This window comes from Anas platyrhynchos, chromosome 1 (assembly GCF_047663525.1).
Source record: "Anas platyrhynchos isolate ZD024472 breed Pekin duck chromosome 1, IASCAAS_PekinDuck_T2T, whole genome shotgun sequence".
NCBI lineage: Eukaryota > Metazoa > Chordata > Aves > Anseriformes > Anatidae > Anas > Anas platyrhynchos.
Window position 1 is genome coordinate 89,374,553 of NC_092587.1, and position 16,337 is coordinate 89,390,889.

General features: G+C 34.9%; 2 protein-coding genes across 4 annotated transcripts in view; one reads left to right on the top strand and one right to left on the bottom strand.

Moving 5' to 3' along the window:
• The window catches only part of TBC1D23 (TBC1 domain family member 23), a 31,489-nt gene extending 15,180 nt beyond the window's left edge, over positions 1 to 16,309 (top strand). The window contains exons 8-19 of one of the 2 annotated variants that reach the window (XM_027462663.3): positions 574 to 677; positions 1,225 to 1,347; positions 2,339 to 2,431; positions 4,246 to 4,416; positions 4,640 to 4,682; positions 5,320 to 5,429; positions 6,097 to 6,239; positions 7,435 to 7,479; positions 10,582 to 10,670; positions 12,119 to 12,254; positions 13,402 to 13,596; positions 14,558 to 16,309. In XM_027462663.3, coding sequence (XP_027318464.2) covers positions 574 to 677; positions 1,225 to 1,347; positions 2,339 to 2,431; positions 4,246 to 4,416; positions 4,640 to 4,682; positions 5,320 to 5,429; positions 6,097 to 6,239; positions 7,435 to 7,479; positions 10,582 to 10,670; positions 12,119 to 12,254; positions 13,402 to 13,596; positions 14,558 to 14,639 — 1,334 coding nt within the window. In that variant the 3' untranslated portion in view covers positions 14,640 to 16,309. The remainder of the gene's footprint in view (positions 1 to 573; positions 678 to 1,224; positions 1,348 to 2,338; positions 2,432 to 4,245; positions 4,417 to 4,639; positions 4,683 to 5,319; positions 5,430 to 6,096; positions 6,240 to 7,434; positions 7,480 to 10,581; positions 10,671 to 12,118; positions 12,255 to 13,401; positions 13,597 to 14,557) is intronic. The other variant, XM_027462669.3, reaches the window with a different exon arrangement.
• Positions 1 to 16,337, bottom strand: part of TOMM70 (translocase of outer mitochondrial membrane 70) — a 287,143-nt gene that overhangs the window by 232,825 nt on the left and 37,981 nt on the right. For both annotated transcript variants that reach the window (XM_038175607.2, XM_072044665.1), the window contains exon 14: positions 1,012 to 1,099. The gene's annotated coding sequence lies outside the window, so the exon portion shown is untranslated. The remainder of the gene's footprint in view (positions 1 to 1,011; positions 1,100 to 16,337) is intronic.

The window sequence follows — 16,337 nt, forward strand, 5'->3', positions numbered from 1 at the left end:
TTTTTATAAGCCCCCTATTTTGTTTTAATAGAAATTAAACTAATATTCATGTGAGCTGTTTCACTGCCTTGTATTTTGTTTTTTACATGGTATGACATGATATAATTAATAAACTAACTACTGATAGCCAAAAATGATTTTGCTTAGGGCTTGCTTTGTTGCTGTATACTCCAGAACTACACCTTTGTACTATCCTGGGCATACAACAGTGCAACTGATAAGTACTCTGTTTTAGAGGGTTCTTTTGGTCAGCCCATTTTACAGAAGGCAGCTGATTTAATATTACAACTGAAAGCTAAAACTGTGCAGAGGTAGGAATGTGGTAAAAAAGAATTCTGCATTAAAGGCTTGAATTTCTGGCAAATAGCACAGGTTTCCGTTGCATAAGTGTTATTTCCTTTATGTTCTGCTGCTATCTAGAGAATAAGTTGGCATTCAAGTTTAGTCAACAAAACAAATTATGTTAAGCTTTACTTAAAAAAAAAAAAAGATTAAAATTAAGTTACAATATGATACACTACTTCTTTGCTGTGTTTGAAATAATGATGCACTTATGTCATTTGTGTATGTCAGAATTCCTAGAAACTTCACCAGCCAATCTGGAGCTAGAGGATATAGAGGATCTCTTCTCTTTGGCGCAATATTACTGTAGTAAAACTCCGGCTTCTTTCAGAAAGGTAATAACAAAGTAATTTTGAAATTCTCCTCTTTTTAGTGACTTTAAGCCCCTGCTGACAGTAAATTCAGTGACTATTTAATTGTGATGTTTTAAACATCTTTTTCATATTATTATTCTTGTGACATTTACATTTGGGATCTTTGAATTAAAAGCTCCCGTGAAACTTGTTAGCAAGAAGCTTCCCTGCAGTATTGATTTTTCATGACTGATGACGTTGTTTTTCAAACCAAATTCTTGTAAGAACTGATAAAGTAAAAATGCCACACTGACACAATTGTCCTGTAGTAGGCTGCACAGTACTTGTAACAGCAAACAGAAAGAAAGTCACTTACATGAAGTAAAGCTGTCATCATCACAGGTTCTGTTCTTTAAGTCCTTACGTAAGAAATCCTTGGTGAATTCATGGAATAGATTTGATGACTGTGGACAAAACACATGTGTATTAGGCTTAATGTTTTTGACATGGATAATATATTTTTACTTTATGCCTTTACGTTTAAAGACAATGGCTTCATTTAACTTTTTTTTTTTTTTTGCCTTATTAGGACAATCACAGTCTTTTTGGCAGCAGCTTACTGGGCCTCGAAGATGATGACACAGACTTGAGCCAGGCTCTCTGTCTAGCAGTTTCTGTGTCTGAGATTCTTCAAGCAAATCAGCAGCAAGGAGTCAGTATAATTTACTTTTCTCTAACCTTCTAGAAAAAGAAAATAATCCCTGAGTTCTTCATGTATCAAAAACACATCTAAGTGCCAACAACACAGATAAATATTTCAGGGAAGAGTGTTCTTGTATTGAAGTTGTCTCTCTTGTAAATTATCTGTTGACTGCAGTACCTCTGTACTGTAGCAACTTGAGCTACAGCAAAAGGGAACTTAATACAGCTGATTTAGGCCTTATGGGTAGGAGCTTGAAGAAGTATCTCACTGATTTGAATTCCTTTCCAGATGTAGCTATTACAGAGGAAAATTTAAAACCCACTTCTCTGTACCTTTGAGAAAAATGCCATTATGAAGTATCGACCTTTTGTCAATGAACAGTTTAGAAAAACAAATGAAAAATGGTTTCAAACTATTTCTGTGGTAGTTCATTGAAGATATGCTTAGATGCAAGGACTTCATTTACAGTTTTTAAGACCAATATATGAATAATACTGTAGCTAGATTACAGTGTTTCCGTAGCAGTATCTAGGCTCCAGCTCCTCATGTGTATTTCTTTACCTAGTCCAAGTATAGTTAAGCATGAGTTTATACCCTGTTTAAATTAGTGGGATGTAAATCTAATCTTCTGTGTTGTGCTGAGTAGTATTGGACTGTTAGATTGGGACTTCAAAGCTGTCTCTTCTTGTATTGTTGATGCATACTCTTGTACCCACTATATTTCTTATCAGTAGAGGTGAAATAATTGCAGTATGTACTGTACCTGGTGATACTTTCTGATTTGTAAGTTAATGTGTTAATGGGAAATGATTATTAAAACACTGTTGGTGACGTGCTAACAGTAGTATGGAATACTCAAAATACGATTTGCTGATAGCTGTTAGCCCCTCTGAGGGGTTCCTGTACCATTGGAATTACTACTCAAATGTAGTTGAATTATGTGCTTTCATATCACTAATTACATGATTTTAAAATTTGGGGCAAAATCTTTCTTTTTCAGGAAGGAGTAAGATTCTTCGTAGTGGATTGTCGTCCTGCCGAACAATACAATGCCGGGCACTTATCAACAGCATTTCATTTAGACTCTGATTTGGTTTGTATGCTTTTTATTGTTCTACTGGTTTTTGAGTTAAGTAGAAGGAAAGAGGAATGTCAGTCTTGAAAAAATGACTTGTCCATGCAACTGTGATGATGAGGCTTCAAAAGTTAGCTTTTCTAAAGGCAGTTGGTGGAACCATCATTTTACTGAGAACTTTAATCCTTTGTGACATTAGAATGTGAGATTTCAGACTTCTTGATCTCCAGTTAGAACTGGAAACCCATAGAAGCTAAAGTCTAGACATTGCTTGGAGGAATCATCTTTTATTGGCATTATAGTGGCCTGGTTGTAAGGAGCATATATCCTGAAAATTATTTAGATGCTCCTTGGAAATCTTGGCAGTACAGTGTGAGAGAGGAATTGCATTGATCTTGGGACTGAGGTGTACTATGGACTAATTACTTCATTAAATATTCTGCTCTAGTTTCCATTTGATTTATGAATTCCTAATTGAACATTTAATCATACTTCTACAGTAATTTTTCTCACAAGTTGCCTATCCTTCAGCTGTGTACCGGTGTACCAGAATCTTCAATTCGAGATTAACCCTCTTTTTTATTTAATTTCAAACAGTTTATAGGTGCTGCTTGGAATGATTTCTCTGTATATATGTGATAAAAGTTTTTTTTTGTTGTTGTTTTTCATTTTTTTTAAACTTTCTCAGTTAATAGGCTCAGTCCTGCCCCTTTATCTCTTTAGTTAAAATGCTGTATTATTCAGTGTTATTTGCACAAGTATAATTATGTAATGTTTAAGTTTTTAACCTAGATTAAAAACTACTTAGGAAAAAACCCTGCAGTATGTGTGGGGGGGTCCTTCTTCTAGACTTGAATGAACATCAGATTCAATAAAGTACATGTAATAATAATCATTAGAAATTATTTAATAGTTAGAAAGACTTACTAATATATGAGAAAAAACAAAATCCTGACAAGTTTTCAGTCTTGTTTATAGGTAGTTTTAGGTGGAGGATGCAATGAGATTTAGCCCCTAAGTAATAAAGCGCCATTATTTGGTTCTAGAAAAATTCCAGTTAAAATTCAGGCTAAATTACTGATGGATAGCTTGTTACTCTGTATTTCAAAATGTAATCCATGTAAAAGCTGGGTAACAGGGACTTTTCCCCCCCTCAAATCCAGTTACAGGTCAACATTTCCTCATTAATTCAATTAATTGCCTTCCCCAAAGGAATAGGCTGAAATTTCAGATGTATTTAGAACGTCTGTGTTCCTTCATCTTTTTTTGTGTAGTAGCTCATTGTGTTTGCATGCATAATAGGCCTTCAGGAAACCACAGCCTTAACTTTTTGGGAGTACTGAGGACTCCAGGTGTTTCCTTGTGCTTCTAATTGTCAGCTTTTTTCCAAATATCAATTAAAGCAAACTTTGCAGGGAGACAAGAGTAGAACCATACCGGCAACTAGAAATTCTAGTTCCAAAATGACAAAATTTGGAATTGTCATACTTGGACATATGCAAATACAGAAATCAGTCTCTGCCATATTGCCAACTTACTGCAACATTAAAGTTGCAAAGACATTTTTTCCACCATTATTTGGTGTCTGTAAAAATAAGCTATCAAATGTAAGCTGTATTTCTTTGCTGGGGAGAGCAGTGAGGAAGAAAAGGACCATTCTTCATGTTCTTTATATAATGTGAGGTCCGAGACAAGCTGTCTGGTGTGTGTACATGTGTGTGTCTGTCTTGTGAAGTGCTGATGTTGCATTTTTTGTGTTCAACAAATTATAACCACTTTCAAAGTTTGTATCTTTAGTGTTAAGCAGATGATTTTGTTTGTGCATTCCACAGATGCTTCAAAACCCATCAGAGTTTGCACAGTCTGTAAAATCACTATTGGAAGCACAAAAACAGTCCATTGAGTCTGGCTCTATAGCTGGTGGGGAACATCTCTGCTTCATGGGAAGTGGCAGGGAAGAAGAAGATATGTATATGAACATGGTGCTAGCACACTTCTTACAGGTAAAACTGAATTGCTTTTGATATTAATAGTTGAAATAAAGTGTCTGTACGTATCAGTGATATTAAATGACAAAATATTATCCCCTTCAGATCTTAACTGTTTTAATACTACTCAAATTTTAGTCTTTTTTTTTTTTTTAACATGCCTGTGTTTCCTTACTGTGCTTGCAAGACTCAATCCACAGATTTTTTGCTTTAACCAAAAATGTCTTTTCTGTTGCAGAAAAATAAAGAGTATGTAAGCATTGCCAAAGGAGGATTTATGGGTAAGCCTATTTTAACAACCTTTGTATTAATATTGTCTTAAGAAAACTTGGTATCTTAATATTGTTTGTATTTTTATTAGGCTTTGGCTAGAAGATTCTGACTGGTGAAAATTTAGTACAGGAAGCAGGGGAAATTGCCTCTTCCTTTGAGTTTTCATTGCTGATGTTTAGTCTCTGTGCATTGCAGATCCACATGAAGATGCTGCTTAATTATTGTGTTTTCTTAAAACGTCAGTTTGTGTTGCTTAAGCAGCTAGTTCCTGGAATCAATCAGTGAGGCTCTACAAACAGTGGAGATGTTTATACCACAATATGATTATAGAAGCAATACTAGTCAATAAGTGCAGTGTCAAAACAGCTATCATTAGGATCAAAGTAGTGGCTTATTTTTGTTTGCTGCTCTATGTTGACTATTTTTTGTCTGGATGTTTGGTGGGGCTTTTTGTTTGTTCGTTTTCTTTTTTAATAAAGCTTATGTTAATGCATTTTTATTACTGAAAGAAAAAACAGGGGTGATTATAGCAGTATCTGAATTTGTGTTTTACTGAATCATGTGGAGCAAAAATTGTTACATGGTATTTTCGTCAACAGATTAATTCCAGTGTAGTTCTGAACATTTTTAATGGCCTTTTAACAGCCCTCCAGCAGCACTTAGCAGATATCAATGTTGAAGGACCAGAAAGTGGATATGGGCACTGGATTGCTAGTACCTCGGGTTCAAGAAGTAGCATAAACTCCTCTGTTGATGTGAGTAAATTTTAAGCTCAAGTGGTGTAGTGGTATCAGAGACCCAGGTGTACTGAATTTTTTTCTTCTTATTCCTCCTTCTCATCTGTAAAGTTCATTACTTCAAGTCTTGATTGTTCTCAGTTGTGTTTTTTTTCACTATCTAGTTGTAGGTAATGTAAACGTTTTTGAAAGTGAGAGCCTGTAGAGAAGAACTTGCTGTAGTCAGTCATTCACTAGCAGAGTATAAGTAATGGACTAATATAGACTCTTATTGGCTCTTTCTTACTCAGGGAATAAGATACTGTAAAGCTGGCTTACAGTTTCATGGGAAAGCTCAAAATTGGCTCTTTTCTACAGCTGATATGTTGCCTGTAGAACTTTGCTTTTAATTTGGATACAGTTTAGCATGAATATAATTCCTTCCTCCTTAGATTTTCATACTAGTGTGATGATTAATGAGATTTGTTAGCTTGCTTTTTTAGATATTTATTTCAGACCCATGCCATTGATATCATTTGATAGAACTCAAAAAGAATGCTTAATGCTGTAATTAATTTTCTGTTGAGAACCAAAAAGTGCACGTGTAATAATATTTTGTAGTCTTTTTCGGTTCTAAAAAAAATCAGAACCCGTGATGAAATTGCATGTTTTTTTAATGATTAAGCCTGAGAAGTTATTTTTGCAGGGTGATTCTCCTAATGGTTCAAGTGATGGAAAAGGAGTGAAGTCCTTGGTGAATAAAATGACAGTTGCTTTGAAGACTAAATCTGTGAACGTGAAAGAAAAAGTTATTAGTTTTATTGAAAATACATCCACTCCAGTGGACAGGTGGGTCATTTATATCTCACTGTTGTTAACAGTAAGGAATGACTACCTTTTTCAGGTGGCTATTTTGTAAATGTAAAGATTGTGCTAATTAGAAAAGGAAAAAAAAAAGTTACCTTCCAGTTTCAGTTTTCATACTTCTTACCCCTCTCTGCCCTCACAATTTTATCATGATATAGGAAATCTACTGTGCTGCCTTAGTAATTGCAAGGCCAATGTAAGCAACCTTTTCTCTTGAATGTTTAACCCTAGAATTTGTCACTGCATGGTTAGTTCAAATTACTGTAATATGTCATTTCTGTGTTTAGTCTAAAAGGCAAAAATGATTTCACTAATGTTTTAGTTCCTTCCCGTCCTGACTAACGGAATGGGTGAATGACAGAAAGATTATGGACGGGTTTTCATTGCTGTTTTCTTTTGGTTGGTTGTTTGCTTTATTTTTTTTACTGCCCGACATTGTCAAGTTGAAGTTAATTATTTTTTTTTGAGGATCTTCTGTTTCAAGTTCTGATGTAAGCTTATGTTTAAACCCTAAATTGGCTTGCTCATTTTTGTTCCTGCAAGTAGGGATGGTAATGAAAATAGTCAAGTATGTTAAAAGACACTTTCAAAGTTGAAGATCTTCATTCCAAATGCTTGTCTTAACTAGATTAAAGAAGAACAGCTTTAATCTGTCAAAGTTTTAATTGAATAGACTGCTTTAGAGTTCTTTCAAATGCATCCTTTGGAGCTGTATGTTATGAAGACATTGGTATTCCAGAATCTTATAGAGGTAGTGTTTGCTTGATAGCAGGACTTGAAATGTGGGTCAAAGTAATAGCAATTTTTTAGTAGTCTTATGCCTGATCAAAGGAACAGACTGTTGCTTGTGTGTTAGAAAGTTATATTTTTAATTAGTTCATGCTTAGAGGCAAACAATTTTTAAATAGCATTTGGTAGGACCTTTTGTCATGTGAAGAATTCAAGTGGGGTGTATAGATAAGCCATACATAGCATTAAAAACTGTGTTTTTAAATTTTTTACAAATTTTTCTACCTCACAGCTATCTGTCATGAAGCGTTCCTTAATTTATTTATAAGCATCCTCCTTGACAAAGATACACTGCCGATATAGAGCATTTCAATTGCTCTTCTAGGTTTTTCCCTTAAACTTTTTTTTTTAATTGTTTTGTTCTGTCCTCTGCCCCAATGTCCTATAGAATACCTTTCAATATTCCCTGGCCAGACAGAGCAAGCCTGGAGCGGTAAGCTTGAGAATTAAGCAGTCTGACTAAAACCACCGTTGTTGTATTTAGCATGGCATTGCAATATTTGTAAGCATTGGTTACACTGACAAAATTGCTCAGATATCTACTAAAGCTATTGCTTTTTACAAATACTAGTTAGGGGACTAGAGGAAGAAAAGAATGCTTTGGCAGAGCTTTCTTCTATTGGTTTCTGCTTTGTTACTTCTGGTTTCTTCCTTACAGTTGCTTTCTGTGGAACTATTTTTTTTTTTCACTTGTCATTTTTATTTATATTTTATAAATGACTTGTATTAGTGAACTATAACAGGAACAATTGCTGAACAAATTAAGTTTTTAACAAGAGAGACTGCAGCTACAAAAAGTGCTTGTTACAAATTGTGTATCAAGTGTCATCACAGCTTAAGGGGGTAGACTTACACTGAAATCTTATCTGTAAATCTGGAATTGCTGTGATTCTTAGCATGCAGTGATAGAATGTGCTGATAGAAACAGAGGTACTCGTTACTGGGAAAAGACAGATGCTGAGGTGGTAAGTAAATATGCCTTGCAACTTGCCCTCATCTTGTTGATGTAACAACAGCATTTCACAGAACAGTGGAGTACCCTCACATTTGTGTCAGATATATTATCTCATAAATACTTCAAAAACAAAAAATACGATTTTGAGGGTATATAAAATTTACTTTTGATTAATGAAGGACTTCCACAGTTGTGCATGCTTCTACAGTATGCATGCATAATTACTCAGGAACTTCGCTTATCCTTTAAGAACATCATGTTACAGCTTTTTACCCTCAAAAACCAAAAAGTATTGAAGATCAGTGCCATAAGAATTAATGGAGATTTAAACTGCTCTTTGAGGTTTTCAAGGATTTTGATCCACAGCTTTCAAGTAGTTTGTACATACTTAGAAATAATATTTACCCATAAGCATTACAGAATAGAGTTGTCTGAGGCAAACCAACAGTAATGGTAACCAGCATCTATTGGAACTATCCCAATAGCATATTATAATTTAGAAATCCTGAAGATTGTGGAGATTTTTCTACCCATTTTCTTGATCAGTTTTTAGAATGCTCTAAGAAAGTACTAAAATTCCAACCTGAAACACTTTTTGTGACTGTTCAGTAATTAAAAGACACTTAAATTGGTGTTTGTAACCAAGAAGTATATTGAGATTATACGTGAGTTATTTTGCTTTCTGCTTTCACTCATAGAGCTTGTTTTAGTAGGCAGATGCAATAATAACCGACTTTACTCACAGTATTGATTGTTAGACTATTATCTTAAAATTGCAGCTCTGAAAAACCTTTTCCCATTCATTTAGGAGGATCCACTTAGCTTTTATCTCCAATATATTTCATTTTGCAGATTTGTCACTAAAGGGAATTGCATTAAATTTGTAGCAATGTGATGATGGCCTTCCATGCAAACAGGTTTAAGGGAAGTTAATTTCTAGTTTAAGATGTTACCATTTTTTTATAAAATGGCTTTCTTATTTCTCTTGTCTTAACTAACTTTGTTCTATAAACACCAATAAGATCTTTTCTTAAATCCTTCCTATGTAATTCATTTCAACATTATTTAAATGTGTTTCTTACTAAATTGGTTATGTATTCCTAAAACAAGTCCATATTTACAAAAATCTACATAAAGAAACACTGCCTTCTTGAATTGTCAGTGTCATTGATGCTTATTGTCTTAAACACTAATTCGCATGTTTTTGTATGTTGTTTTTTTTTTTTTAGAATGCATTCTTTTCCTATTAAACATTTCCTTGTTTTGTCTACATTAGTAAATTTTAGCCATAGAAAGTTTAGGTTGCTTTTTTAACTTTCAAGTATACATTCAGATCTACATGTGAGCTGGCATTCATTAATATTACTACTAAGAAAGTTGCATCTCTGACATAGTTCCACAGTGGCACATAAACAAGTGTGAGAACATACTCAGAACATGAACCCAGGGTTGTGGTTTATAGGAAGTATAAATGCACATTGCAGTAGAGGCAGGCTATCAAAACTGAAATTGAGGAAAGGGACAGGTGTGTTTTGGAGTACTGGTCTTTGGGTTTGGTTTGAACTATTTCGTGTTGCCAGTTAGGCTAAAATCATTAATTGGTTTTGGGGTTGTTGTTTGGTGTCATCATTCTCCCCACCCCAGAAGATGTGCATTTTGAGGCTTTCTGAACCCTTAGGTATTCTTGGTGTTTTTTTGTTTTGTTTTGTTTTGTTTTGTTTTCAGGCATTTCTCTGTACTGAAGGGCCAGAACCTTTAACATGGCAGCTGTGACTATCTTCACAGCACTCTGGGCTAGAGCTTTAAAATATCTTAGGAGTTAGCAACTGTTATTGTCAAACATTTAAGATTCATTTCTGTTTGCTTGAGTCATTTAACATTATCTGTAGATGCAGATTTCGATGATTTTTGAGGTCAGTATCTATGCAGAAATCCCAGTGATACTGAAATTAGCAGCAGGAATTGCTTGAACAAAATTACAGGATTGGTTTTATACTGGTGGAAATAATGGACAGGAAGTCAGAATTCACCCTACAATGGATGGTTTATAATGCCCTCACTTTGAAATGCTTAGGGTATTTTATCTTTCCGAGGAGTGACCTATTTACCAGAAAAATGAACTTCTAGATGTTAATTAATAGTCTTAAATTTTTCATCTATCCCTATCTGGCATTTTCTTTTGTAAGTCTACCTTCCATGTTCAAAAATACTTCAGGCAGAGTTCAGAGTTTTGTGTTAGAAACATCATATAGTGTGTTAAGTTTTACAGTCTCTAATGTATTTTGTAATTTGGGAAGGTGATCAGAAGTTCTTAAAACAAGTGTTTCTTTTTACTTCATCATAGTACTCAGCCTTGCCAAATAACTGTGGAATACATGCTTTTACTAACCAAACTGCGTGATGTGTCAGTCCTAGCTTCCTTGAAGGCAACTCTATGAAATTCTCCCATCTTTTTCAGTTGCAAGGTGTTGTTTACGTTTTGCTATTGTGTTATGATAGGCTTCATACCATCTGTTTGAAAGTTATTTGTCTTCTTCCCTCCCATCCTATGTCCTCTCCTACCCTTTTCATTGCCAACAGACATGTCAGCAGCAGTGACAGAGTAGGAAAACCTTACCGTGGTGTGAAACCAGTATTCAGCATTGCAGATGAAGAAGAATACGATACTGGTACAGTAGATTTTCCTTTTACCTGGATTGACTTATATAGACAAATCTGTTATGTGTGGCTAAATTATAAGAGTGTGTTTTGCATCATTGTCTTAATGTGTGACATTTTTCTAACTATTGATTGTGTTTGTAATGGCGATGCCTAGAACTAACCAAGGAAGAAGTAGTCTCTTCAAATACATAATAGCAAACTAAAGAATAAAAGTTCTTGTGGTAGGCACCAAGCAGCCAACAGGAAGAAATGGAATCAAATGGATATAGGTGATTCTTCATGTTCACTCAGTATTTTTGTAGTAAAAGAGGTGTTTTTCTACACGGGTCTTGTAGAGGCAAATATAAAAACGTACCTCTATTGCTCATGACAGTAAGCAGAATGCAAAGGACCTAATTTGACTGATAGATTTCAGGTTGAATCTCTAGTACTGGCAGTTAATATAACCATCTTAATTCCTTGTACAGAAAAAAAAGTAGTCTTTAGAGGACTTATGTATGCACACCTCTCCAGCATTATACCTCTCCAATACTAAAAAGTGATACTTTTTAGCGTTGAATCTGTTAAGAATTGATTCATCTCTTGATATACGTGCAGAATGCCACAGAAAAAATGTGCAATTTTTATTTTTTTTATCTACTTTTGCCTGAAAAATTACAGGCAAAACTGGAACACCACACTTCTCACAAAGATTTTTGAGAGAAAAGTGCAAATGCTAGAATGGCAAGGACAGCAAACTGCTGTCCTGTTTTGATTCTGGTAGTGTTAACTCACTCCCAACCATCATCATCCCACAAGTAGCCATCCTGTGACCAAAAGGCATACTCAGTTTCCATATTAGAAACAAATAGCTAGATTAGGAATTGTTGACCTTAAGATGAAATACCTTAGGAAGATTAATCAGATTTACAAAATCTGGAGTCATTTAAATAAGATTGATCAGAAACAATCATTGTTTGACTTAGGTAAGAATTGGGAAGGAGCAAAATGAAACTATTTCTTCTCATACAAGAAACTAGATGTCATCAAATGAATTACACAATCTGAAAACAAATAGGAAAAGGCCCTCCTGGAATATAGGCACATTTTTAGTACTCTTTGCCAAAAAAAAAAAAAAGTATTGTAGATGTAAAAGTGTACATGACTTCAGTGGAAGTCTGGAAAAGTACCTGTAGAACAGATCTGTCAAACTTTACTGAAGGGACAAAGCAAGCCAGCTTAATGAATCCTATGAGCTGAGAATACTTGTTTGCTAAGAGAGAATTAATAGAGAAGTATCAAATATGCGTGCCTCTTTCTTGTTTCTCTCAGAGCCATTGTTTATGGACACCTGGGGGCTAGATGGACCCTTGTTTGAACCAGTGTAGCTACTATGATTTTAATTGAGCTGAAAAGTCTTCTGACATTTTGTGAAAATCTTTTTTTTTTTTTTTTAACCACCACCTCTTCAAAATAGATGAAATTGATAGCTCATCAATGTCAGATGATGATCGAAAAGAGGTCGTCAACATCCAAACATGGATAAATAAACCTGACGTGAAGTATAACTTCCCTTGTAATGAAGTAAAAGAAAATGGACATATGTTTCCCAGGTACTGGAATTACTTGTAAACTTAATGAAAATGTCTGTCTCAATACATTTTTTAAAATATTCTTGGACAGTTATTTGTGATACAATTTCATTTCTAGTATAATAGTGAAACAACTTAGAACAAAATGTTACCACTATACTTGCATTCTTATATTTTCACTGTTACAGAGTATTACTTATGTACAAAACATAGTGTGAAAGTTTACTTTGTAAAACAAGATAAGAAGAAAAACATTCTCAGTAAATATAGGCTTATTTTTCAAGACCAGGTAGACCTGAGTACCTATTCCTTCATGTTTTTCCTATCTACCTTTCTGACTTGTAGTACTTGCTCATCTTGCCCCTGAGATTCAGTGACCTTGTTAATCCTGCAAGAGCAGAACATGTTGCTTACTGCATTTTAGCTACACCAAAGAGTGCAAATCCTGTTGAATCTGGATAACACAGAATTAAGATGAACTTTTTTCATCATGGTCTGTTATTAGATTTTATTAAAATAAATCTAACGGAAAAATAAAATTATATGGTGTATGATCACTGATCTGTCATCATATAATTTCTCAAAGTGAGTTTGAACTCCAGTAGTGTGTTTCCCAACATGTGCATTGCTTCTGAGAAGAAGAGCAAAGTGGGTCTTGAACTGAGTGGGCAAGTGAACAACTTTATTTAGTGCTTGTTCAGTGACTGGCAATCAGTCATGGAGCGCCAGCACATCCTGGAGGCTTAAATCTGATGCTCCACATACAGAGTGTTTGTACAGAGTAGCTCTGTAGATGAAGGGATAAGGTTGGGGTGTGATTGAAGCATGGAGGAGAGAAGCTGGAGGCATTTTGCCCGCTCTGCATGGCCTGGCACGTTACTGGTGGTTATGATCGTTGACGTTGATCACTGGTGGCTTTTGTGCTGAGGTGATGATACTAACTACTTACTCTGATTTTGTATGCTGTTGAGGCTGCCATACTTGTTTATGTATGTGATTCAATACTTAAGAAAAATCTGAAGTATTTTGTAGACATTCCTAATCTACATAAGTATTACACTGTTTTATCTAGTTCTCTCCATGTAATTTGTTTGTAGAATTTAGCTTTGTAAATAGCTGTTACTTAGTTAAATAGAAAATGTAATTTCTGTTTTTCTTTCCCTTCAAGTCATCTCCTAGTCACGGCAACCCATATGTATTGTTTGAGGGAGATTCCGTCACGGAAGGGTCTGGCTTACATACAGTCTCGACAGGCACTCAACTCTGTAGTCAAAATCACATCCAAGAAGAAACATCCAGAACTGATTACCTTTAAATATGGAAATAGCAATACTTCAGGCATAGAAATTTTGGCAGTTGAAAGGTAAGCCATTCCTGTAGCACTGATATTGGTAGTGATGGTTTACAGAATGATGTCAACTGGAAGACAGATGTATGCTGTGTTTCCCAGAACTGAGTTCAAAAGTAATAGTTTTTATTTAGGAGCAGGTATTTAGATATGAACTAGAAAGAAGATCTGCCAGTGGAGTAAAGAACGTTATGAGACCCAGCAGAAAAGGACTCTAGCGTCTCCAATGACAGTTGTTGGGGATGAGATGTGTGCAAGTGTTTTCTTTTTTGTAATGTCTTTTCATCCATTTTTTTTTCATCCATGTAGCCTCTTGTTTCTTGTCACTGTTGTAACAAAGCCACTGACATTCAGTAGGTCATTTTTCCTATTCTTTTCCATGGTGAGAACTGTGCGCAGTGAGTGCTCTGTTTTCAGAATTAAGTGTGAGAGATTAGTTTCCCAGTTGTTCTGTTGGCTACATAGGACAAAATGAGTTTGGTATTATGTCAGACACAGGTAAATTAAATGTGTTGTGGAGAACTTTGCTTCTTGTTGAATTACTTCATCACCACTTTATTGAGTGGTGCAAATACAAAACAGAGGACGGTAACTAAATGATCTAGGTGTGTCCACAGAAATTAAAAACAAAAACGAAAATGAAAACCTAGGACTGCCATATGTAAATCGGACAGTGCTATCTGTAGAGATCTTGAACTGCCTGTTCTGTTCCATTGTCAATTAATGAGGAATTTTTCCTTTCCAGGAGGGCCAGTGAAATACTCCTCAACAATTCTAAGTTCACAAACAGAAAATGTGTCATAGCATAAATAGGAAGTAAATGTTATTTCATTGTAATAGTTTTTCCCTCCTCTTTTCCTCTAGACTGTGTCAGAGGAAAAAATCAAAGCAAGAATTTGAGTTGATGCTCAAAAATTTTGTAGCAAGTTTATGATGCCTTTTTTCTTTTTCTGTTTTTTTTTTTTTTCTACTTAAGGTATTTGATTCCAAATGCAGGTGATGCTACCAAAGCCATAAAACAACAGATCATGAAAGTATTGGATGCCTTGGAGAGTTAATAACTAAAGACTTTGTAGAGAACAGTTTATAAAGAAGAAGCAACAAAGATACTGTATGTGGACATGGGCTGGCTGTTTTCCGACTGAATACTAACTTAAGAGTTTTTCTTCTGTTTGCTGGTGGGAGTGCCTGAGTAGCAGGCCTAAGATAGGGTAAATTATTACCAATTTCTTAACAGGATTTTAATTTTTTTCTTTTTTTCTTTCTTTTTTTTTTTTTTTTAAGAAGCATATATTATAAAGGTCAGTTTGTTTCTTTTTTATGCATCCGTAATCCGAGTGATCTGCATCTTTTTAAGAGAGGATGCAGCTGGGTTCATATAAGCATGTTAAAGGAATGAACTGCCTGATATGGAGCAGCAGTTGAAAACAGAAACAGCTTTAAATGACTGATACTTGAAAGTAAAATGTCTTCATGGCCTACAGTCTATAAATTTGATTTTTGCCTACTGGGTAGTATCAAGGGCTATGCAAAACTTAGCTTTGTAAGCAGAGCAGATAAAATCTTAGGAATTTTCTTCCAGTTAAAAACGGTTAAGTGAATGGGACAAAACGCCAATAATTCGGAAAGTTAACTTTTCTGAAAGTCTTATCCACTACTAGGTTAAATAATTGGAATTGATTATAAGAGTATCTTTAAATACCAAAATGAACTGTACACAATAAGCTTTTACTACAGGGTTGTGCTTCTTATAAATTATGCTAAATTTTGCATTTCGTAGGTTAAGATCGTTTCTCTTGTGAGGATGAGTGCACGTGTTGAAATTGGAGTAAGTGCTTCATGGCAGAGTATGACAGTTGAAAAAGTTATCTGACTCCTCTGAAGCAAAATATCTAACATGTAAATTAGATTTTTATATGCCTTCAGTTCATGCAGAAATAAGCTTCTGCTGATAGAAGGTGTGTTTGAAGACTGAAGGTGTGGCAAGAAAATTAACACGCATAAAGTGAAGAGATTCTAGTGCTGCATACTTGCGATAAATGTATTCATGAACTGTTGCCACCATTGGTTCAACATCTGTTTATATTCTTTTAAAAACTTCAAAGCTAGTAAATGTTTGAGAGATGGCAACTGTGTCATAGTGTATCTTCAGTCTTCTCTTTGATACAAAATGGTTAATAAGAAGGGTTTCTCTTGCTACAAAGCCCAGTACAGGAAGGTTCTTATGGCAAAGGCATAGCATCTTTGTAGACAGATGTGAAAATTACCAAAAACTGTGAAATAAAGACACTAGGGGTTAGATTTGTTGTGTAAAGTCTTCTGAGTATTGGAGTCAGAACCTGTGAATTGGTACATCATCAGGAGAAAAAATAAACTGACCTTTATAAAAGCCAGTTATTTTAAGTTATTTTACTAGGAATCAAGCTAGGGCACCTTAATTCTGGAACTTCTTCCTTTTTTTTTTTTTTCTTAGTATCTGAGTAAACACCAATAGAACTCGAACTGTTGAAGATATTTGCATGAAATTGCACCTGGGCCAACACTCACATATTTATAGATTTGCCCAGCAGCTGTTGTATTACATTTTCTTCCTACTCCCTTCTGAAACTATCCTGAAGAGTCTCTGACTCTGTGCCTATTTCAGCAATGATATTTTTTTCATGTAAAGATGTTTGTGTTACTGTTTATAAACTACAGTTGTAAATAAACCAGTACAATTTGAACATAACTTCTGACAGAAAGTATTTTTTTATTGT